This window comes from Zingiber officinale, chromosome 7B (genome assembly GCF_018446385.1).
Source record: "Zingiber officinale cultivar Zhangliang chromosome 7B, Zo_v1.1, whole genome shotgun sequence".
Taxonomy (NCBI): Eukaryota; Viridiplantae; Streptophyta; class Magnoliopsida; order Zingiberales; family Zingiberaceae; genus Zingiber; species Zingiber officinale.
Genome location: NC_055999.1, coordinates 59161928 through 59188339, shown reverse-complemented (window position 1 = coordinate 59188339; position 26412 = coordinate 59161928). Strand labels below are relative to the sequence as shown.

Sequence of the window (26412 nt, the reverse complement as noted above, 5' to 3'; positions counted from 1 at the left end):
TATTAGTTGCAGCCTATATACTTAACAAAGTGTCTTCAAAGTCAGTTCCATCTACCCCACATGAACGTTGGATAGGTAAAAAGCCGGATTTGAGTAATCTGAGACCTTGGGGATCTGCTGCCTACGTTCATGATAAGACTCACAAACATGGAAAATTATGACCCAGAGGTAAAAAATGTATCTTTATAAGGTATTCTGAGACTTCTAAGGGTTATGTTTTTATTGGTGAGCGACAAGATAGAACCATCTCTGAGATAGAGTCAAGGGATGCTACTTTTCTTGAAATTGAGTTCCCAACACGAGGTGAAGTTAATAAGATAATTCCTCAATATGAGATAAAGGAGGAGGATAATGTTCCTTTATCAACAGATCTAGAGATGCCTAAATTTAGTCAACCGAGTGGGAGTAAGTTGCCACTGAATGAGTCAGTTTCTCAACAGTCTAACTTTCGAAGAAGTAGTCGTCAGATTATTCCTCAGAGAAGGTTTGATATTGAGAATGAGGCATTGATGGTTCTCCCAGTTGATGATTAGGAACCTCGAATAGTTGAGGAAGCTTTGAGAAGCTCAGTTAGAAAAGATTAGAAAGTTGCAATGGATGAAGAAATGGAGTCAATGAGAAAGAATTAAGTTTGGGATTTAGTCGATCTTCCTCTGGGCCGAAGGGCTATTGGGAATAAGTGGATTCTCAAAGTAAAAGAGGAAAGCAGATGGATCGATTAATCGATACAAAGTTTGATTAGTTGCAAAAGGATATACCCAAATAGAGGGTATTGACTTTGAAGAGACATTCTCCCCAGTTGTGAAGTTTGTGTCAATACGTGTCATCCTAGCTATAGTAGCACAATATGACATGGAATTACATCAGATGGATGTAAAAACTGCTTTCCTTAATAGTAATCTTGACGAAGAAATCTATATGGTACAACCAGAAGGTTATGTTGCTGAAGGCCAAGAGAAAAGAGTATGTAGACTTTGGAAGTCTATATATGGGCTAAAGCAAGTGTCAAGACAATGGAACATAAGATTTAATGAAGTAATATTGTCTTATGGTTTTGAAATGGTCAATGAGGATCATAGTGTTTACCTAAGAAAGGAGAAAGGAGAAAGGAGAAAGGAGAAAGGAGAAAGGAGAAAGGAAAGTTTGTCATTTTATCATTATATGTTGATGATATGCTAATAGCTGGAAGTGATATAAAGTGTGTGATAGAAGTCAAAAGTTGGTTTTCATCACAATTTGATATAATAGATATGGGAGAAGTAGAGTACATCTTAGGAGTGAAGATCGTTAGAGACCGATCAAAAAGGCTTTTGAATTTGTCTCAAGAAGCTTATATCACTAAGATGCTACAACACTTAAATATGTCAGATTGTAACATTGAACAGACATCTATAGCGAAAGGTATTGTTTTGAGCAAAAGTATATATCCCAAGACTCCTGAGGAAATAGCCGAAATGAAGAAGAAACTATATACCAGTGCTATTGGTAGTTTGATGTACACTATGTTGTGTACTCGTCCTGATATAAATTATACTGTTGGCTTAGTAAGTTGTTTTCAGTCAAACCCAGGATCGAGACACTGGAAAACGGTGAAGAGGATATTCAGATTGTTGGTTGGTCTTAGGAAGATCGTACCAGTTCCACTATATAAAAATTTGTACAAGTCCTGAACCTTTCATAACAACCTATTGTGTTCTTTAGAAATTAAATTCGGAATCGCAAATGGAACTTAACATTATTGATTTCAAATTTAACTTATCTGTTCTTAATGGTTTAGACATGGATCGCAAACGATGCTTAACATTATTGATCCAAATCCACCTATGTTATAAATTTAATTAAATATTAATTTCTATAATTGCTTCCAGGACTGCATGGCGAGGAACTAAGCCTTCTTGGGTATGTGATCATCCACCACCGCCTAGACAAAGTCTTTTAAAGAAATTTAATATTTAATTTCCTTATATAACTCTAGGTTTAACTAAAAGGAACAATCGAATCACAAATTTGAAAAACAAAACAAAAGAAACACAACTTCGAATATCTAATCCAAAAATCTAGAATCACTATCCTCTTGTGTTTGGAATTCATACAAAGAAAACTAGTATGATGCGGAAAATAATTACTAGTTATATCTTTCTTTGTAAGCAATAACCTCTTGATTTTCTACCGTATTCCTCTTCTTATCTCGGACGTTGTATGAGCAACGATCTACCAAGATGAGAACCACCAACACCTTCCTTCTTGCAAGATTCAGCCACCAACCTTCAAGCTCCAAAGGGACGCAAGAGCAAAGCCTCCTTTCTCTCCTTCTTCTCCTAGCTAGAACCGGCCACCAAGGACTCCTCTTATGTTGATGCCGCCAGCCACTAAGGAGGAAGAGAAAAGGAGAAGAGCAAGGACTAAGGGCCGGTCACCACCAAGGAAGAGAGGGAGGAAAATAGAATAGAGTTATGTCTCATCAAGGCACCCCTCCCTCTCTTTTATAATCCTTGGTCTTGACAAATAAGGAAAATTTAAATAAAAATTTCCTTATTTTATTTGCCATGAAAAGAAAATTTTAATTGATTAAAACCAATTTCCTTTTCTTAAATTATCATGGCCGGCCACCTTATAGCTCTAAGCAAGGAAAGTTTTAATACGACAAGAATTAAAACTTCCTAATTTGCTTCCAAACTTTTTAATAAAAATTTCTCTAATAATTTTTCCCTTCATGGTTGGTTATAAAAGGAAATTAAAATCTCTCTATTAAAATATGTGGATGATTTCCAAAAAGGAAAGTTTTCTTTAAAATTAAAATCTTCCTTTCAATGTACAAATAAGGAAAGATATCAAATCTTTTCTTAATCTTTTGTAGAGACTTATAAAAGGAAATATTTAATTTTAAAACTCTCTTTTAAATTATGAACATGGTTACAAAAAAGGAAAATTTTATCAAAAATTAAAATCTTCCTTTTAACTACAAATAAGGAAAGATATCAAATCTTTCACTTAATCTTTTGTAGAAAGCTATAAAAGGAAATATTTAAATTTTAAACTCTCTCTTTTAAAACCATGATATCCACATAAGACAAGATTTTAAATAAAATCCTTTTATATATATTAGGGTCGGCCACAACAAGCTTGTACACCAAGCTACGGTCGGCCCCCTCATCTTGACTCAACCCTTGGCTTGGTCAGCCCAAGCTTAGACTCCAAGCTTGCTTCGCCGGCCACCTAAGGGTAGGTAGGAGGTGGGTATAATTCTCTATATACAAAAGGCTACGATAGGGCCTGAGAGGAGGAATTAGTTTTGATCTCCCGATGAAATTAAGCTTCCCGTGTTCGCCTCGAACACCCAACTTAATTTCATCAATAATAATTCATACCACTAAAGAATTATTATTGAACTACTGCACCAATCTCAAATTACATTTTGGGCTCCTTCTTATTATGAGTGTGTTAGTCTCCCTGTGTTTAAGATGTCGAATGTCCACTAATTAAATGAGTTACTAACAACTCTTTTTAATTAATATCTTAGTCCAAGAGTAGTACCACTCAACCTTATTGTCATGTCGGACTAAGTCCACCTGCAGGGTTTAACATGGCAAACCTTATGAGCTCCTCTTGGGGACATTATCAACCTAGATTACTAGGACATAACTTCCTTCTATAATCAACAACACACACTATAAGTAATATCATTTCCCAACTTATCGGGCCTTTTGATTTATCGAGCTAAATCTCATCCTTTGATAAGTTAAAAAAATAAATACTAAATATATGTGCTTGTTATTATATTAGGATTAAGAGCACACACTTCCATAATAACTAAGGTCTTGTTCTTTTATTAAGTCAGCACAAAAGGAACTTACCTTAAATGGTCCTGCTCAATACTTTCATAGTATACTAGTGTAATTTTATAATTAAGATAAACTAATACCAAATTACACTACGACTAATCCAATGGTTTGTTCCTATCCATCTTAGTCGTGAGCTACTGTTTATAATTTATAAAGAACTGATAACATGATCTTCTGTGTGTGACACCACACATCATGTTATCTACAATATAAATTAATTGAACAACTACACTTAGCATGTAGACATTTTTGACCAATGTGATTCTTTATTTCAAAATAAATATTTACAAAATCTAGGCTTTTAGTATACACTCTAACACAGATATCTCAAAGGAACAATGAATTATTGCCTCTACTTCTAAGGATCATAAATGAGCCTAAGTGGCCACACATATGCAGATTGGGCAGAGGACCTTGATGACAGAAAATCCACATCTGGCTATGTCTTCTTGCTGAATGGTGGCACCATCTCATGGAACAACAAGAAGCAGGCTTGTGTAGTCTTATCGATAATGGAAGCTGAGTATGTGGCTTGTGCAGCGGCTGTGCAAGAGGTTGTCTGGCTAAGAAGGTTCCTAAAGCATCTGAAGATTACTGTGGATAGTGGGAGTCCTATTACAATGTACTGTGATAATCAAGCTGCGATAGCTTTTTCCAAGGATCCCAAATATCACAGCAAAGGCAAGCATATAGAAATTAAGTATAATTTTGTAAGGGATATTGTTGACAAGAAAAAGATTATTCTTGAGTACATCCCTACACGGAATATGCTTGCTGATCCTTTTACTAAGCCATTGACTAAAGAGTCATTTCATGGACATGTGAAGTCTTTGGGACTTCAAAGAATGTAAATAATTGTAAATACATTTTGATAAATGAAAAATGTCATGATCTATTCAGTGTATATGTCTTTGTTACATTCGAATAAAAGTCTCAATAAGCATGTTAGCAGATTGAGATTGGTCCACTCACATGGACAATTATCTCTATTTGTTAAGTACGAATAGAGGTAAGACCGTTGCTTATGGGACAGCTTATGTGGCTGTAAATAGAGACATACCTATAAGTTAAGGCCGCCTTGATAAATGTGTCAAGATGAGATTATTTATGTAATGATTGGAGTAAATGCACCCACCATTTACTGAATATGCTTAAAGGCCATATTAGAATTCATATGTTGAATTCAGGATTAGACATTAGGTATGTCTAGATCGAAATCTGTACGATGTTAAATTTGGGATAAACATGCGCTCTTTTTAGTAAAGAGAATAACATCGTAGCATGTGATTCATACCACATGTGCTATGGCGATAAGAAGGGTAGTAGGAGAATAGATCCCTGCTTCTCTACTATGTGAGACCCTTGAGATTATAAGTTAATCTCAATCTTACCCTAAGTGACTATTTAGCTGTCTACTTGAAGTTTTGATCAGTGTCTGCTACTTTAGCATGTTTCCTGTTGGCTATGAATGATTCGGTCTATGGAGCATAATTAGGAAAGCGACTGATTAGAATGAATAGATTCTAGTTAAAAAGGAAGATTAAGATTGATTTACATCTGTGACATTTATTCAGTGGTATCAATTACATTTTTAGTTCAGTACATAAATGTAATTGTGAATAATTTGTTTGATTGGAGATGTTGAACATGCTCTTGACATATAGTTAATATGAGATATTAGAGATGTTCATAATGATGTAAATAATTTAATCTGGAGTAAAGGCAAGTCATTTATGTCTCTGATTCATTCTATGGACATTTGTGTCTCTGATTCGTTCTATGGAGCAACTAAGTAAGGTGTGTCAATCTTCTTAGCAGTTGAATGCTCAATGTGCTTGCTGTCACACAAACCATTCTCCCTAATGTATGGAATGGATATTCTTATTTGGTCTTTGTGACTAATTAATTTTGCTCTGGTCTTCATGACTTGATCCTCATAAAGTCTACGTGACTTATTTAGTCTTTGTGACTAATTTTGTTCTGGTCTTCGTGACGTGATCACCTTGTAGTCTATGTGACTGACATTGTCTATATGACCATATAACCTTATGGATTGACTTGGACGAGTGGGAGATGTTGGGCATTACAGGAGATGAAGGGAAACGGAGTCCTTTCATTTTTCTCTTTGCTGCAAATGCCAAGGAGATGAAGGGGCGTCCTTTCCCCTTCGTCTTCCTCAACCTGCCTATAAAAGGAGCGTCCAAGCAGAGGGATGATAGCAGCAGAAGGTTTGCAAAGGTGATCAGAGAGCGCAAGTGAAATTGTGTGAGGTGATCAGAGAGCGCTAAAGAACATCCAGAGGCTGGGATTTGGTTCGTGGAAAAGTTTGAGGAGGTTCCAAGTGGTGATCTTCTCGGCGACAGCAGCAGCGACTTCTCCAGCGGTTCTTCGGCGATTTCTTCGAGAGATCACTGTGAGTGGTTACCGCTTTAATTTCGTTTTGTTTCATGCTTTCAAAAGAACCAACAGGAAGATAAGGAAAAAAAATTACTATCTTCTTTCTAGGGGAGGGGCTTCCAAATTCTTCAATAAAAGGAGTATACTACCAAAAGTTCCAAGGGAGAAGAATAATAAATTATCCACATAATTTTCTCTAAGGAGGGCTACTTATAACTCTCTAATGGAAAGATCAAGAAGGTTATCTTGTTTTCTCAACTTCTCTAAAGGAACTAAAGAGCGGTGGCTACCATAAACTCAAAAGGAAGTCCAAGAGTTAGTGGTGGATGAGATGGAAAAGGAAAATATTTTTTCTTTCTCTTCTCTTGATACATTGAATCTAGCCCTTTTCTTTCTTCCATCTTGGCCCATTGGATATTAGAACTTTTCTAAAATCTAATAATATGAGTCTATCATAATCATATTGTTGATAATATTTAATCATATCAAACTTTAGTTATCAATTTACTATTTGATCACATCAAACTTTATTCACTAAATTAAACAACTTGAATTTGATTTTCTCAATGGGAAATAAGGAAATCAATATTTACGTGATCCTCAATGGTTTAGGGATATAGCTAGCCATGGATTTACAATTCTTTGTGATTGAAGACAATGCTCATCTTTTATTTGGACATACTCTTAATAACCTCATCCTATGATCAACCACTTGATTATAGGATATCATAACTAATTCTGATTAGCACCCAATGAATCATGATAAGAGTGTCTAGCAGCACCGCCCCATGACTCCCTAGATATCACTGAATAATGTCTGTAAGAACCAATCGATTATGGTTAATGTACAATTTGCCCCTTCATTTCATATATCCTGATCGTATCTACAACCATTGGTACATCGAGGGTTATATATTGATTCGACAACTATGTGATGTATCTTATAGTGACATTGCATATACAACTGGAAAACTCTTTTCTTAAAGTATATCTTACAGTTCTGATCAGAAATTTTGAATAATATATTACATAGGATATCCACACATGTGGATGTGCGGTGAATTTTCGACTATAATGTACTGATTTTTATATATTTTATTACTACATCTAACTTCATCATCTTATGACCCTAATAAAATCAATAAATGAGTGTAACCCAATATATAGAAATTTTAAACCCGAGTTGTTTACTTAGATAATCCCATTTATTTTCAGCTATTGACCAATGGAAAGTACAACAGCGTCGAGCATAGAGCCATGATAAATCCCAACAAAGAGCAACTCTCAATTGCTACATTCCATCAAAAGGCATTCTTGGCTGCTAAATTGGATGGAGCAAATATTTTAGAAAAGATGAAGACAAATTAAATCCAACCGAGGATAAATTATGAGTTGTTTTGTGATGGACTAAGTGGCTTAAAATAAGATAAAATGTGAAAGCTCTTATTTAAGATAATTATTTATATGTGTAAATACAACAAATCCCTCCACATAAATCCATATCAATAATTTTTATTTATTCGTCTCATCTTTTTTACATCTTGAGAGTTACTTTTGAATTAAGAACTTTAGTAGTAGTTTTCTCTCTCTATTTTTTATTAAAGAAAACAAAAATATTCTCGTACTTAAAATATATAATAAATGAAAATATTTATTAACTAATTTAAGATTAACCAAACTAGATTATGATATACATTCCCTTAGATTTAGATGGTTAAAATTTTAGAGCAACCATGTCTATAAATAGTTTATGATTTAATTTGCCCCTAGAGTGGTGGTAAGGGGGGTGTATTCCCAAACAATAGGATTCAATTCTCATGTAGGAGACATTTGCGATGATTGAATTATTGATGATGTTGTGTCGCCGTGTTAAGAATCATCATACTTTTTGGGTTGAATCTGAATATGGTCCGACCGCCCATCTAAAAATTAATCAACTTATAAGAATGGGATATCTGGTTAAAAAAAAGTTTAGGATTTAATTTACATATTTTATCGACTAAGTAAAAACAATGTCCGGAAAATTTACATGTTTTATGGAATAATGTCAAAATATTTTTTCTAAAAAAAATTTATAGTACCACAAGTCAAGTAAGATAATGTCAAATTTGGCTTTAGTTCAAAATAAATCTTCGCTAAAAAAAAATCGTGCAACAATAAAAGGTCAACCACGATCATAATGGTTAAATTTGTCTTGTTTCCAAAATATCTACTCGACCACATTCACATTTGACTCAAAGAATCCATCAATTCCTTACTCCATCCAAACTTCAATGTTACGAAAGAGTTGAGATGGCACATCATATTTTTATATTTCTTAAATAATACATTTAATTTTTAAAAAAATACTCGATATATATATTTATATATATATATGGCAATTATCCACTCGACCACATTCACATTTGCATCAAATAATCCATCAATTCCTTACTTCATCCAAACTTCAATGTTACTAAAGACTTGAGATCGCACCAGAGCCGTAACTTCCATGAGGTCAGAGAGGCAACCGCCTCAGGGCCCAACCCAATGAAGGGTCTATTTTTTTTAATTATATTAAAAAATGAGAGACATGGACCCTAAATGACCGTTAAACTTATTCTCACGGTTCCGAGGCATACACCGACGCATGACTCTTCTTTGCACGCAATTGCTTCTCCGGTGTTGCTCTTCTTTGCACACGATTTCTTCTTCGGCATTCTTTCTACTAAGGCATGGATCCACGGAACAAGAGGTAATCATAATCTTCTTCTTCGACCATCTTCTTCGTCTTGTAACACGTAACACTAATTGTAACCTAATCATGCAGCAAGGATCGTTTGTGCGACCTCATTGCGTCGATTCTCGCAGTGGCTATCTCACTCGACGCAAGCTGGCGGTTGGTCTTTGCTCGCTTGACTTAATTGAGTAGCACGGGGCTATCGCACGCTACCTCAGTCGCTTGTGTGAACTACAACCTAATTGCATGGTAATTACTAGTTGTCGCCTTGCTACTGCCTATGGCCACTGCATTGGTCTCAGTGTTATAGCATACACTAAATGAGCTATCAATATTATTGATTGAGAAAGAAAGAGTTCAACAATTGAATTATGCAGATTTGATAAATATTTTTATCTCTAAAACAACTAGACGAGTAGTGCTTATATAATTATTTTAAATATTTATTAATTTTTTATTGATGTAATATATTTATTTTTATTTTATTTATATATTTAGTATATATGTTATTTGTAAATTGAACTTTATTATTATTTATCGTAGCAAAAAAAAAAATCACTTTTTAGTATGCGCTTCAGGCCCCGTCGAACACAGGTACGGCTCTGGATCGCACATCATATTTTTATATTTCTTAAATAATACATTACTTTTATTTATTTTTTAAAAAAATACTCGATATATATATATATATTTCTTAAATAATACATTACTTTTATTTTTTTTAAAAAAATACTCGATATATATATATTATTTTTTATATTTTTTAAAATTTTTAAAAATAAAAATTCCTTAAATCTTAAATCTGAAACATCCTAAATACATATATTATATCCCGTGAGCACATAAAATTTTTTATCTTGAATACTATAACCCAACCCTAGAAGAAAAATCTTACTAGTTTAAACTCATTAGAATCCTCCTAAAATCTAAAATCTAAAATCCTAATCTATATAATATACCCCGTGAGTATCTAAAATTTTTAATCTTGAACACTATAACCCAAGAAGGAAGTATGAACCCTAGAGGAAAAATCTTATTTATTTAAACTCATTATAACCCAACTCTTAAATCATAAAATTTTGAACCCTAAATACATATAATATACCCTAAAATAAAATTAAAAAAATACTGAATGAATCAAGGCACCTAGATCCATTCCAATCGCCTGGACCATGACGCTCACGGGTGTTTGGATCAATTCCAGGCACCTCGAGGGAAGTCTGGATGAATCCATAGTAAAATTTTCGTAGCATATCAAAATATATATATGCTGCTCAACGCTTTGTGTGTGACTATGAGCGACGCGCTTACGTGGCATTGTCAACTCAATTTCTTTTCAAAAAAATATTCCTTTTATTCTCTCCCCTTCCTCCCTTTATTCAAAACGTGTGGCTTGACTTGTTCCCAAATCTAAATTTCCCTCACTCTCGCTCCTTCCTTCACCACCGTCTTTCGTCGCATCTCTCTCCTGCTAGCAAACAAAGCAAAGGTGGTGCAAGCTAAGCATGACTTACAGTCACATGTTTATTCTCGAGCTAGCTAAAAGCTCCCCAAACAGCCACCGCAAATATAGCCGATGCAACTTTGCTTAGCACCTCTCTCCATTCTCAATCATAAGCCTTTTCACTCCAATGTCTATTTTTTAGCTCTGTACAATATTTTTTTTATTAAGATGTATCCGTACAAGCCCTAGCCCTACTTGGATAGTCCAAACAATATTTTCTTATCATTTTTGAGTTATATAATTTGCAGGGAACTTGTCAAACATCATTTCTCATATTTTATAACCAATGGTAAGTTATTTCATTTTAAGTTGTAATTCTTTCTAATTTTAATATATTATTAGGATTTATAATACAACGTGTAGCAACTATTTGAACATTTAGTTGCTATAATGTGTAGCTGCTACTTGGATAGTTAGTTGCACAACTACCTGAACATTTAGCTACTACATCATATAGCAGCTACTTAGACAATTAACTGCTTCATGTTATAGCAGCTACTTGGACATTTAGCTACTACAACGTGCAGCATCTACTTAGACAGTTAGCTTATACACGTTGTAGCAGCTACTTGGACAGTTACCTACTACAACGTATAGCAGCTACTTAGATATTTATCTACTACAACGTGTAATAGCTACTTGGACAATTAATTGCTACACGTTGTAGTAGTTACTTGGAAATTTAACTGCTAAACGTGAAGTAGCTATTTGGTAAGTAATTTCATTTTAAATTATAATTTACTCTAATCCTAATATATTGTTTATGCTTGATTCTAAATGATTTATTTAATTAATATAGGGAAAATATATATTATCTTTATTGGGTGCTAGTCGGGTGTTTATGACACCTGGATAGAAGTATCTACACAAGCTAATTGTTTTAAGGACACTATACACCAGTCATTCGAGAGTAAAGAGGATGCAATAAAAGTTTTTGAAGTCTACAACGTACAATCTTACAATGTTAATAATCTTTTTTTAGATAAAATTTAATTTTTTGGTTATATAATTTACAGCAAACTTGTCAATTTAAGTCGTTTCATTTTCCCACAATTGATTCATTGATAAGTCGTTTCAATTTAAGTTGTAATTCCTCTAATCCTAATATATTATTAGAATTTATGCTACAACATAAAATCCCTAGCTACTATAACATGTAGGAGCTACTTAGACAGTTAGCTGCTACACGTTGTAGCAACTACTTTGACAGTAGTAGAAGCTAGCTGTCGAAGTAGCTGCTACAACGTGTAGCAGCTAACTATCCAAGTAGCTACTACACATTGTAGCAGCTAAATGTCCAAGTAGCTACTACAATGTGTAGCAGTTAATTGCCCAAGTAGTTGCTATACGTTGTAGCAGCTAAATGTCCAAGTAGTTGTGCAGCTAGCTATCCAAGTAGCTACTACACGTTATAGTAGTTAAATGTCTAAGTAGCTGTTACATGTTATAGCATAAATCCTAATAATATATTATGATTAAAGGGAATTGTAACTTAAAATGAAATAATTCACCATTAGTTATGAAATGTGAGAAATGATATTTAGCATTTTCCTTGTAAATTATATAACTAAAAAATGATAAGAAAACATTGTTTGGACTGTCCAAGTAGGGCTAGGACTTGTATGTTGTAGGATACATCTTAATAAAAAATATTGTATAGAGCTGAAAAATAGACAGTGAAGTAGAAAGGCTTACGATAGAGAATGGAGTGGGGTGCTAAGCAAAACAACGTCAGCTATGTTTGCTATGGCAGTTTGGGGAGCTTCCAGTCAGCTCGAGAATAAGCATATGACTGTAAGCCGTGCTTAGCTTATAGCACCTTTGCTTTGCTTGTCGATAGGAGCGAGAAGTGACAGAAGATGGTGGCGAAGGAAGGAGCAAGAGCAAGTGAGAGAGTGAGGGAAATTTATATTTGGAAACAAGTCGAGCCACACGTTTTGAATAGAATCTGGAATGGGAGAGAGAATAAAAGGAATATTTTTTTTTGAAAAAGAAATCAAGCTAGCAATGGCATGTAAGCGTATCATTCTTAGTTAGAGCTGTCAATTTAGATTAGTCTCGTTGGATTGACCTACCTTGCCAAATAATTTAAGCGGGCTAGGTTAGAATTTTATTAACCCAAATCCAAACCCTCTGTGGGTCGATCCACCTAGGCCTGCGACCCACGTGGGTCAGCGTGTGAAATAAAAATAGTACTTCAACATAAGTACTCTCATTTGTGTCCATTTACATTTAAAATATCTGTTTTTGGATATATTTGATTAATAAAACTTTTTCAAAGTAAAATGTTGAAGATATGAAACCTTTTAAATATTTTTTAAATTTTTGATGGATCTGTGGGTTGGCCCGCCTAATCCGCAACCTGCCTTAGATTGGGTTGGGTTGGAGATTTTCCAACCCGCCAAGATGATGGGTCGCCCCTGCTTTGCCAAATGATTGACCCGCTATGAGTTGATCCTCTCCGTCACGGGTTGACTCGTTTGATAGCTCTACTCACAGTCATGCACGAAGTATCGGGCAAGACACAACACACACACACACACACGAAATTGATATGCTGCCAGACGCCTCTTGCACGACTGTGAGTGAAATTCGATGTGGGTTATCTGACGCGGCCAAAACCTAATTTTTTTAATCTCTCTTTAATTTGCATGCAACAACTTTTCTCTCTTTCCTCTTAAATTAAAATAAACAACATTTCTCTCTCATATGATTAAATGCAAAAAATCACTGTGGTATTAATTTTTAAAGGTGGTGTAGCTGCTACAATATTATAGCAGTTATTACACAAAGCTACTACATGTTGTAGGTGTTATTGTGCGGCTACAATGTGTAGCAATTATTGTGTAATTGCTATAATGTGTAGCAGTTATTATATAGCTATTACAACGTTGTAGCAATTACTATGTAATAGCTGCTACAACGTGTAGCAGCTATTGTGTACCTACTACGTTGTAACAACTACTACACTATTATAGCATCTATTGCCTCATTGTAATAGCTACTGTATAGTTGTAGCAGCTAGTGCATCATTATAACATCTACTACATCATTGTAGTAGCTACTGCACTGTTGTGGCAGCTACTGTACTATTGTAACAGCTACTACATCATTGTAGCAGCTATTGTACAGTTGTAGCAGCTACTGCATAGTTGTAACAATTACTAAATCATTGTACCAGCTACTGCACTGTTGTAGTCGTTGCTACACCGTTTTAGCAGCTACTGCATAGTTAGAGCAACTACCACACTGTTGCAGCAGTTACTGCACCGTTGTAGTTGCTACTGTAACGTTGTAACAGTTACTACATAGTTGTAGCAGTTACTGTATAATTGTAGCAGTTACTATATAGTTATAACAACTACTGCATAGTTAACTACTACAACTACTGCACAATTGTAGCAGCTACTGTACTATAGTAGCTGTTACAATATTGTTGCATCAGTACCATAGTGATTGTTATATGTAATAAGAGAGAGAAGACATAATTTTATTTTAAGTTAAGAGGAAAGAGAGAAAAGTTGTTGAATGTAGATAAGAGATGAATTGAAAAAATTGAGTTTTGGCCATGTTAGATGGCCCATGTCGGATGTTACTCACGACCACATAGAAAGTATTGGACAACATATCATATCTCAATCTCTCTCTCTCTCTATATATATATATAATTTTCCCTAGAATATCCTTGCATGAAATCTTATCGAGTAAAATTGGCCGCTCAAACAAGATGGTCACGAGGCTTGGCTGCTTGATTTGGGTCGCTAGAACCGTGGCACGACTTGGGTTGCTACCTAGTTATGGTAGTTGTACGACTAGGGCTACCAAGAGGAAGGCTAACTGTGCGATCAAGCTCTAGGCCCACAGGGTGAGGCGGGGTGAGGCAACCAAGCCTCGTTAACAAGTCACGTGACCACGTGAGTAGCCTCCGCTGCCACGTGTGCAGGTAGCCTTGGCGAAGCTACCAAGCTTGGTCCTTGTCCAGACCAGGAGCCATGTACAACTTTCCTTGGGTTATAACCCAACCCTTACATGGCGTTGTTGGCTTTGAAAAGAGGAAAGGATTAGGAATTTAAATTAATAAATAATGATTAAATAATAAATATTAAATTTAATCTTGATATCATTTATTAAAATTAATTTTTTAAAAAATTTCATAACTATTTTATTCTTAACTTATTAATCAAATACCTACTTAATTAATAAATAAATAAATTGAATCACCAAATACGAAATAAAAATATTTAATTAAATTAAAATCGGATTAAGATCAAATAAAATGGTCCAAATTAGATTTTCATTTAATTAGATTGGGATTTAATTTGATAAAATTATGACCGAAATAAATTTAATTTGATTAAATATGTTCATTGATTTAAAACAGTTTTATTCTCTTCCACATATGTAACCTTGCTCCCACTATCTCACGTGGAAGCTTTCACATGCCTATCTTCTCTCTCCATATCCGTGGGGCAGGCATTAGAGAAGCCACTAACGTAGCGGATTTACCTTTCACATGCCTATCTTCTCCTTCCTTCTCAGGGATGAATGCAAGTGCATGGCTATCCAAAACTCTATAGTCCAACTTTCTTTTTTATTATTATCTATATAAATTTTGATAAGAATAAATTAGACACAAAGTGAATGTGTTAAATTAAAATTAGATTAAGATCGAACAAATCCGTCAGATATGTGTGGCGATAAAGAATATATTGGTCTAAATCTTAATTAATCTAGATTTGATTTGATCAAGTTATGACCAAAATAAATTTAATTGAATTAAATCAATTTAAAATATATTAGAGAATTTTTAAGAAAATATATTCTCTTATTTTTATTTTTTATTTTATTTCATGTACAGAGTCTCACTCCCACTGTCTCACAGCAAGCCTCCGTTAGTGGCCATGACCACTCCCTCCATGGCCAAGCTCTCCTCACACCCTCTCCCTCGAAGGCGTAGTCATCAACATGGACACCCTTGGTTGCGACTGTCACAACCAGACACTCTCTCTGACACTGTGTGAGCGACCAAATCTTTAAATTTCTAACGTATATGAATTATATATCATTATTGGTAAATTAATTTAACAATTTCATAAATAATATAAAAAAATAATTCAATAAAAATTTAAAATTCAGTGAGATATAAGAAAAAGCGAGATGATACCATGCTCACACAAAGTGAACTTGGATCTCTTGGTGGACTCAGCCAACTCAAGATCAACCTAACCCACATTTCATTCCTGGATCCGTCCCTAGTCTAGAAAAGGTACAAATGAATTGAATCGAGTCAAATAGTATGAAAATATTCATATTTGAGTTCAAGTTTACAGTGATATTCAAATTCGATTCGAAGTTTGAAAATATAAATAATTTTAACTAAAGCTAAATTCGAAATAAAATCCAAGCTCAAGTTTGATTTGAATTGTTTTAATCTAGATTCGTGCCGAATCAAATTATAATTTAAAATGATTAAAATTCAAGTTTGGTTCGAATTATTCAAACTTTAATTTAATTATATTTAAATTAAAATTATATAAAAATAATTAGAATTAAACTTAAATTTAGTTTGAATTTGACTCTACTTATATTAAAATTATATAAAAATAATTAGAATTAAATTTGAGTTTAATTTTAATTTAGATCGCGAGCTGCACGTTAATAATCAGACAAAATGTTATAGCTTCTAATTCGCCTTAAAAAATTTATATTTGAGCATAACCTAAATTTGATAATTTTAAATATGAATTAAACATTTTTTAAACAATTCAAAAAGCTTGCAAATAGGTTAGATTCATTTGCATCCTAGTCTGAACCCAACAACTAGGAAAGAATTTTTTATATTTTATAATAAAAATATGCCATTTGATAAATAAAAAAAATATAATACTTCTGCCGAAAAAATTCATAAAACAAATGTTACCACCTGGTCAGTTATAACTGGGGCCCACCCGTCCCTTCATAAAGACATCTACACAATTTATAAGATACAATGTATGTTATAAATCTCTCAATATAAATCCCTCCTTCACTATATAGCTAGGGTTTATAGGTTTTTTTTTATAAACTTGTATTAAAATCTTGGGACTAGGTTTATAAAAAAAATAGTGGAGAGAGGATAGAGAGAATTTTAAAAGAAATGAAGTTTTTAAAAGAGAGGTTTTATGATAATAGAGAGTGATTTTTAAAAGAAATAAGGTTTTTAATTTTTGATATGATAATAATATGGTAAAGTATAAATCTCTTTAAGAGGTTTACGACTACGGATGTTCTAAAACAACAATAATTTTTAGAGATTTTACCGACTATTTTAGTCTATGTGCACTGTCATGCTATGGCACGGTGGCCACACCTTTTATTAATATCTCGTCATATAATATAATATAATAAAATAAAATACATGGAAATAGATTTTCAATTATTGTTAAAACTCCATTCACATTAAAATTTTTTAATAAATAAATATATAATAGCATAATTCAATTTCAATAACCTCACATAACTAAATATCATAAATAATTAAATATTGAAGTTTCAATTTATTTTAAATTATCACAGTAAGTCATGTCATTAATTAATATCATTATTAAAATCTGCACGAGATAGAGAGTAGGTGAATAGTACGGATCACTTGTTCTCAATTTTAGGTGACATTTTCTTAAACTTGGCCTTCATATAAGACTTTAACACCTAGCGTGTTTATCATTTATTAGCTAATTATTTCTTCAACTCAGAAAGTTGATGCAGTTTGATGTTTATGATGAGTTTTTATCATATAATATAATAGGTTGGGTTTAAGGTTTAGCGTTTATTTCTTCTGTTTCATGATTGTAATCTTCTTATTTATTTTGTTATTGTAATTAAGTTATTACTTTGCTATTGTTAGGACTCTTGACAATCGACTTGAGAAAATGAATTATCTAAAAAAGAAAATAATATCTTTCTCATTCTTTCAACTCTAAATAAAAATAACAACAATAATAAATTAAAATAACGACTAGAAAAAAAAGGCACAAGATTTACTTGATTATAACTTAAATGGATGTTAATCCAAGGCAAGTGAAAGCGCAATAAAGTCTCCTTTGTTGAAGGAGGAGAAGCCTCTTACACTCGTTGAAAAGCTAATATAGTTGCTAGGAAATGATTACAAGAATTGATACTGAAGTCGTTATCTATTTCCTACCTCTACGGGTCTTTTTATAGCTTCTGGGAAACTCTATCTGTGGGTGGAAGGCGCCTCCAACAGGCTAGAAGGCGCCTCCAGTGAGGTGCCAAAGGATAAAGCTTTATCCCTTGGCAACAGTAAAATTAGCCTGGTCGAAGGTGCCTTCCATTGGGCTGGAAAGCGTCTTCGTACTGTTCATTGAAGGCGCCTTCTACAGTGAAGGTGTGGAGGCGCCTTCAATTCACTTTGAAGGCGCCTCCAACAGCAATTCCAACCTCCTTTCACTCTTTTGCTGCTCCGATCATCTGGGTGATCGTGACCATCCGAAATAGGGCTCACTCGGATTTCTCCTCGAACAGGCTTCTGCTCCGACTTCTCATCCCTCGGAATGTCGCGCACGCCCTTCTCGTCCACTGGTGTACTCTTCGGTAGCACATCGTCCCTCAGATGCACCGAGCCCGTCGGCTCCCTTCCCGTGCCATCCTTCTTGCTAGTGTCTTCTGCTCGATTTCTTATGTTCCTAAGCTCCTGCACACTTAGACACAAGGGTCAAACCCAATAGGACATAACTTAACCTAGTTAATCACATCAAAACTATCACGGGGTTCTAACAATCTCTCCCTTTTTGATGTGCATCAACCCAGGTTCAAGTTAGGGAAAAATTAATGTAATAAAAGTATTGTAAAGAAATTACAATAATAACATTTTAGGAACATTAAGTATAATGTTGTAAAAATTTAAAATTTTGTAAAATTCAAAATTTTAAAATCTCCCTCTAAAATCTTCAACTTGTACTTATTCCTCCCACTTTGATCACATAAAAAAAATAACATAAGAATTTAGAATATTTTAAAATTTATTTTAAGGGGTACTTAATAAAATACTAAACAGAATAGTTAAAAATTTTCATAAAGTTATACTTTGTATTTAAAAAAAATAAAAGAGTTAACGAAAAAACATTTTGAAAAAAAAATTCTAACTTGTTAACAAATTATAACAATAAATCATTTTAACAATTAGTCAACTAAATATTTGTTTCAATAATAAACTTCCAGGTTGTGACGAGGTACTAAGCCTTCTTGGATATTGGAGCTGATCCGGTGGTAAGGTAGGGCCCGTCCGGCAGAAGGTCATGACCACAGGAAAGGACAGGATCAAGGCAGTCAACGTTCTTGAATCATCGTCCGATCGGACTCCCTACTCGTCCGGTTGGATCAAGGAATTGCTGGACCAACATCACTACAGCTCGGAGCTTCCGACGCTTAGAGAAGTTCATTGCCGAAGCGTGTGCCGAGCGGTCGTCCCGCTCGGACTCTCACCAGGTCCCGGATCCTGCAACGTAGAGACACGACTCCCTCGTTCGGCAATAGGGGTCAGATTAGTCGAATGGTGGTCGAGCGATCTTCCGGCTCGGCCCTAGAGACGTCAGCGCTAGGACATCGGCGGTTAGCCGAGTGGCTCTTCCACTCGACCCCCATGAAGAGTAGCCATCTGACGGACACGGATCGGTTGAGCGGCTCTCCCACTTGGCACTCTCCCGCTCAGACCAGTAACGGACAAAGGGAGCAGCTGGGAATATCTTCCTAGGAACCAGTGTCGCTGATAGGCGGCATGACTGATGGCATGGTCAGACAGAGAATCGTACGGTGGAAGCTTCCACTGTCACGCCAGGGATATGCTCGGGCTGTTGAGGTATGACGTCAGACATACTTTTCTAACACGCCCTTTCAAGGTATACTTTGAGGAGCATGCACGCCTTGGGAAGCATGCACGCGTCTCCTGGGAGTCCTATATAAGGACTCCAGGGGCTTCGACGGAGGTATGCTCATTCCACTATAGCTACAGTATACGCTGCCACTTTCGTTTCTTTGCTTTGCTTGCTTACTAATTTCGCCGGAGATCTGACTTGAGCGTCGGAGGGCCATCGCCGGGGAACCACTCCTTGGCTCGGCACTAATGCTTTGTGCTTGCAAGCTAATCTCATCAGAAGTCCACGCACGGTCAACATGAGCACCACGTCCCCAGCGTCCGTCACCTCGACTCTCGGATAGGATCAAATTTGGCGCCGTCTGTGGGAATGTACCTGCATCCGAGCCGAGAGGATGGAAGAAGCTGGATGACTTCACACGGTGACGCTCACTCAAGAGGAACTCGATGTACTTGTACAATCGCGAACAGTAAAATTAGTCGAGCAGCAGCAGCAAAGAGCGCTAGTCGATCGACTGGCTCAACAAGCAACATCAGCCTCGGGAGGCCGAGTGGCCCATGAAGATCAACCGGAACAATTGTCCATCTGGGGGCAGAATAAGGGGCAGAATAAGGGGCCGACCGACACTCAAGGGGAGGCTCCACCTGCGCCTATTCTGTTCCACCGGGCCTTGTTTCAAACACCCTCAGAGATTGCTCAAGCCAATCAAGGAAGGGACTCTTCCTCAGATGAAGCACCCGTGCGGGACGCAAGGAAAGGCAAGGCGCCCCGAGCTGATTCGTCGCCTGAGCGGATCAACCGCCAATTCTCCGAGGCAATCCTACAAGACCAGCTGCCAAGGCACTACTCTCCCTTGGCGATCGGAGAATATAACGGGTTGATTAACTCGGACGACTATCTTAGAAAGTTTGATAACGCTGCTACTCTTCATCAGTACACAGAGAGAGTCAAGTGCTGAGTCTTCTTCACCATGCTCTCCGGCTCGACACAACGATTGTTCAGAAGGCTGTCAGATGGGTCCATCTAAAGCTTCAAGGACTTCCGAACGACTTTCCTGCATCATTTCGTTAGCAGCAGGCGCTACCAAAAGACGAGCATCATCCTATTCTCCATGAAGCAAGGTCCCAAAGAGTCCCTCCGAGCGTACATCCAACACTTCAATCAGGTGGCCATGGACATCCCATCGGTCTCGTCCGAGACCATGATGAACGCATTCACCCAAGGGCTCATGGACGGAGATTTCTTCTGGTCTCTCATCCGAAAGCCACCTCGGGACTGCGACCACATGCTGAAGAAGGCCAACGAATACATAAACGTGGAAGATGCCCAGGCGGCAAGGAGGAAAGAAACAATGTCTGAACCATCGACGTCGGTCGAACAGAGGCCGCCAATTAGCCATCAGCCACCACGAGGACCCCGAGCCGAAGGGGCGCGACTACACCAGGAAGCTAGGCCTCATGCAGTTCAGCACGTGGTCGCCGAGCGTCCAAAGTCGAAAGGAAAGGTATGGACCCCTATGTCCTGTTCCTTCCACCAGTCAGCAACTCACAACATGCGTGGCTGTCGCGGATTCAATTCGGTCACCCAACCGACGCCCAGAAGTTATCACCGTCGGTCTCCCTCTCCTGACCGGCGACACGGGCACCACGGCGCCGAACGCCGAGAGGAAGTAAGGAGATCATTGCAGTAGCCCCATCGAAGAAGCACCGAGCCCGACCGAGCTGCACGTGAGCGAAGCAGACCGCTCGCTCTGGAGGAGGAGAACAGGAGCAACGTGGCGCAAGGCGAGATCAACATTATAGTCGGCGGACCGACTAGCGGAGACTCCAATCGAGCCCGAAAATCATACGCTCGGCGACTGGAGATCCATTCCGTTGGCTACAACAGGGAGAATGAGAGCGGGCCTGAGATCAGCTTTGGCCCCAGAGATCTCGAAGGAGTCGAAGTGTCGCACGACAATGCCCTCATTATCCGAGCAGTAATTGTAAACTATACCATTCACCGTGTATTTGTTGACACATGCAGCTCGGTCAATATCATCTTCGAGAAGGCGTTTGATCAACTCCAAATCTAGCGGGGTGAGCTGCTGCCAATGACAATCCCGCTGTACGGGTTCATCGGCAATGAGGTCTAGCCGATCGGCCAAATCAAGCTGGCCATATCACTTGGAGAAGAGTCGCTCCGAAGGACAAGGGTTACGAACTTCATCGTGGTGGACGCCGCCTTAGCCTATAACATCATTTTGGGCCGACCAACCCTCAATGAATTCCAAGCGGCCATCTCAACCTTCTGCCAGAAGATCAAGTTCCCGGTGGAAGATCGGGTAGGAGAGGTAAAGGGTGATCAGTTGGCCACTCGGCGATGCTACGTTGAGATGGTCAAGACGGAGGCCAAGTCCGCCCGGAAGACTCCGAGGGGCTAGAGGTTAGCACTGTAACTGAAAAACCTCCTACTTTGATTTACGAAGAGAAGGAAGAGGTGCAGATCCACCCAAGCCGAGTAGAAGCTACTACCTTCATAACTGCCGATCTGAAGGCCAAGCAGAAAGCCGAGCTGATCGAATGTCTCTGGCAGAACCATGATGTCTTCGTGTGGTCGACACACGAGCTCCCTGGGATCTCTCCTAAAGTTGTGTAGACCATGTCCGACCAGACGCTCGGTCGGTGAAGCAGAGGAAAAGGGACTTCAGTGCCAAACAGAATGTAATCATCCGAGAAGAGATAGAAAAGCTCCTGGAGGCTGGCCACATCCGAGAGGTTCAATTCTCGAGCTGGCTTGCAAATGTGGTGCTGGTCTCCAAGCTCGGGAATAAGTGGAGAGTTTGCATAAACTTCAGAGACTTCAATAAGGAGTGCTCGAAGGACTTTTATCCTCTGCCCCGGATTGATAAAATGGCAGATTCAACTGTTGGGTGCGAGTTGATATGCATGCTGGATGCTTATCAAGGGTATCATCAAGTGCCACTCACCCAGGAAGATCAAGAGAAGGTTAGCTTCATTACGGCTGATGGAACCTATTGCTACAACGTCATGCCATTTGGGCTGAAGAACACTGGCGTGACCTATCAGAGATTGATGAACAAGGTCTTCTGACAGCAGATAGGCCACAATAAGGAGGTATATGTCGATGACATTCTGATCAAATCCCTTCGAGATGCTGATCTCTGAGCTGATATCAAGGAGACGTGCCAGACGTTGAGGACATATGGGATCAAGTTAAATCAGAACAAGTGTCTATTCGGCGCAAGGAGTGGACATTTCCTGGGTTACATAGTTACCGAGCGGGGCATCGAAGCGAACCCGAGCAAAGTGAAGGCACTACAAGATATGCCGCTGCCCAGAATTCTGAAGGAAGCCTAGCGTCTCACCAGACGGATAACTGCCCTATCACGGTTCATCTCCAAGTCGTCCGACTAGAGCCTACCATTTTTCAAGATACTACGCCGAGCTGCCAAGTTTCAGTGGGATGAGGCGTGCCACCGGGCATTCAAAGATCTTAAAGAGTATCTCAACTCATTGCCCGTACTCGCTAAGCCTGTGGCCGGCGAGCCTCTTCGTATTTATTTGTCCTCAACCGAGCATGCTGTCGGTTCGGCATTAGTTAGGCAGAATGGTGATGAGCAGCCCGTGTACTTTCTGAGCCATATATTAAAAGATGCTGAGTCTCGCTACACCGGTCTTGAGAAGTTGGCCTACGAGTTGGTGCTCGCCGCTCGGAGGCTCCGTCCATACTTCCTCGCACACACAACCATTGTGATGACCAATAGCCCTTTGGGAAGAGTCCTTCTTAACCCAGAGGCGTCCGACCGGTTGATCAAATGGACGACGGAGCTCAGCAAGTTCGACATCCAGTATATGCCCCGAATGGCCATCAAAGAACAGTCCTTGGCGAATTTTGTCACCGAGGTACAGAATCCTGAACCAGGAGCTTTCTAGAAGATATATGTAGATGGGTCAGCCACTCGGCAGGGGAGTGGGATCAGAATATTACTGATCTCTCCCCAAGAAGAGCGGATGCAGCTGTTCGTTCAGTTAGACTACTGGGCGACCAATAATGAAGTTGAGTATGAGGCGCTCTTAGCCGGCTTACAGGCTGCTCGGCACGTCGGAGCTATCCGAGTCCTCATACACTCAGATTCGCAGTTAGCCGCTCAGCAGCTGATGGGGACTTTCGAGATAAGCAACACGCATCTTAAGCTCTACGTAGAAGCCTTCAAAAAATTGAAGGCCAACTTTCAGGAGGTAACCATACAGAAGATTCCTCGAGCGGAGAATCAATCGGCGGACGAATTGGCCAAACTAGCGAGCTCACTGTCGCCGATCGTGTTAGCACAGCCGACCGAGTAGGTATATTTGGTGGCACACATCAATTGGATGGAGGGACTCACCTTCCCGAGCGACTGGAGGACTGCGCTGATAGAATTTTTACGATCAGGAGCAACACCATCCGATCGGGAGGAAGCCCGACTGCTAAGGAAAAGGGCTAGTCGATTCACCCTAATCGGGGACCAGCTCTACAAGAAGGCTTTCTCCTGACCTCTACTCAAGTGCGTTGGGGCAGAGGACGCTGACTACATACTACAAGAAGTATATCAAGGCTCGTGTGGAGGACATCCGAGCGACCTCTCATTAGTAAGGAAGATCCTGTTGGCTGGATACTTCTGGCCGACCCTCTAGGAGGACGCCGCTCGAACAGTCACCACCTACTTGTCTTGTCAGAAGTATCACACCTTCTCGCATCGGCCGACCGAGGAGATGAAGGCGTCTACTATGTCTTGCTCGTTCGAACAATGGACATGGATATCGTGGGACCCTTCCCAATGGCAACAGGTCAGCGGAAGTTCCTGCTTTTCGTAGTCGACTATTTCTCCAAGTGGGTTGAAGCCGAGCTGCTGGCTAAGATAACCGAACAGATGGTTACGAAGTTCATCTGGCAAGCACATCATTTGATGATTCGGCGTCCCTCGCCGGCTTGTCTTGGATAACGGGAGACAGTTCATTGGTCAAGAACTCAGGGAATGGTGCGAGGGGTATGGCATCCAGCAGGCCTTCACCTCGGTAGCATATCATCAGAGTAATGGGCAGGCAGAAGTTGCCAATCGAGAGACATTGCAGATCCTACGCGCGCGGCTCGACCATATGGGAGGGAGTTGGGTAGACGAACTCCCCAGCGTGCTGTGGGCAATCCGCACGACCCCTAAAGAAGGAACGGGAGCAACTCCCTTTCACTTGGTGTACGGCGGCGAAGTGGTCGCCCCCGTTGAACTTGGAGTAGAGTCCGACCGGATACAACACTATGACAGAGACAACGCCGAACGGAGACTCCTGGAGCTAGACTTGGTGGACGAACCACGTGCCAAAGCCGCCGTCCGCCTGATGGCCTACCGACAGAGGATGAGGCAGAACAACAATCGAAGGGTGATCCCCAAATCATTTCAGATCGGTGACTTTTTGTGGAAGAAGGTGAAGCAGGTTAGCGATGCCACCAAGCTAGAAGCACCGTGGGCCGAACCCTTCAAGGTCATGGAGAAGCTCCGCTTGGGTGCCTATTACTTAGAGGATGAGGACGGAAGGTGACTCGAACGTCCATGGAGCGCGAACCATCTTCAGCCATACCGAGTCAGATGAGGGGTGCGCTGATGTAATTAATGTATTTTCTATATCCCTACGCCCTTTGAAGTGCAGGACTAAACTCAAAAGCAAATGTCAGCCAAATTCTTTGCCAAACGACAACTCAAACCGTCGAGTAGCGACATTAAACCCAGGTCTCCACTGGCGGTCGAGCGGCGACCTTAAACTCGAGTCTTCATCGACCGTCGAGCGACGACATTAAACCCAGGTCTCCACCGATGGTCGAGCAGCGACCTTAAACCCGAGTCTTCACCGACCGTTGAACGACGATGTTAAACCCAGGTCTCCATTGGCGGTCGAGCGACGACCTTAAACCCGAGTATTCACCTACCGTCGAGCGGCGACGTTAAACCCAGGTCTCCACCGGCGGTAGAGTGGCGATCTTAAACCCGAGTCTTCGTCAAATCGTCGAGCGGCGACCTTAAATCCTAAAGGTAAAACCTGATAAATTCCCGAGGTCGAATGGCGGCTCAAACCCACGGAGGGGTCGTTCGTTCGGGATTATATAACTAATGACTACCCTCGGTCGGGAAGACTGTGCGCAAACATGGAAAAGGGAAGCATCGCTACAATGAGCGAGCATGCATTTCATTAACAGAAAGAGCACCGTCGAACAGCGGGGATATATTCAAGACTTACAAAAAAAATTTTCCCTACAAACTCCTCGCTCACTCAATGTAGTCGAAAGCTTCGTCTAGAATAGAGTCGAGGAGCTGGACGCGGTTAATGGCACCATCGGACAAGGCTTCGGAGAGGTGGTCATTCATCCTCAACTGGCTAATCGTCGCGTTGATGGCCAGCTCAAACGACCAGACGATCCGCTTGACTGCCTTGTCAAGGAACTGGTCCGAGCGGAGGTATGCCCGCTTCATGGTCTCGAAGCGGTTCAGCTCATCCACCTGGTAATTTACCAGAGAAGAGCGGGCGGTCTCCAAAGTTTCTTCAAGGGCCTTCAGCTGACCTTGGAGAGAAGCCACTTCGGCTGATCGACCGTCTCGTTCAGTGACCAGGTTGTCTTCAACCCCCTTGAGCTTCTGAGCGAGATTCTGAGCATCCTGATTTTTCAGTTCCAGGTCAGCTATAACTCGGTTCTTCTTGTTGGTGGCCATCTTGATGTTGTGGTCGTAAGTTTTTATTTGAGACTCGAGCTGGCCAAACATAATGGCCTGATCGACGGACTTTTTCCGCTCGGCCTCCAGAAGTTTGCTAGTTTTAGCCAGGTCGGCCTGCAGTTCGGCCATCGAGGGCCCCTGGGATGAGGATGCTCGACCAAGAATCTTGAGCTTCTTGAGCTCATCCTCCACAAGTGCCAGGCGCCGACACATCACCATGCTCTCCACCTAGTACTGCCACAGAACCAAAGAATGTTAAGGCTGAGTGGAGGTAAAATCATGAATAGATAATTGCATACATACCCCGGTGGACATTTGCAGATGGCTGTCGGCAAGCA

At 39.3% G+C, this 26412-nt stretch overlaps 1 protein-coding gene across 1 annotated transcript; it reads left to right on the top strand.

The window, feature by feature from the left end:
• The first annotated feature begins 20560 nt into the window (after positions 1-20560).
• On the top strand, positions 20561-23678 carry LOC122004365. The gene is made up of 2 exons (XM_042559264.1): positions 20561-20836; positions 23301-23678. Exons 1-2 carry the CDS (start codon positions 20561-20563, stop codon positions 23676-23678), a joined length of 654 nt encoding a protein of 217 aa, XP_042415198.1.
• Positions 23679-26412: the final 2734 nt, after the last annotated feature.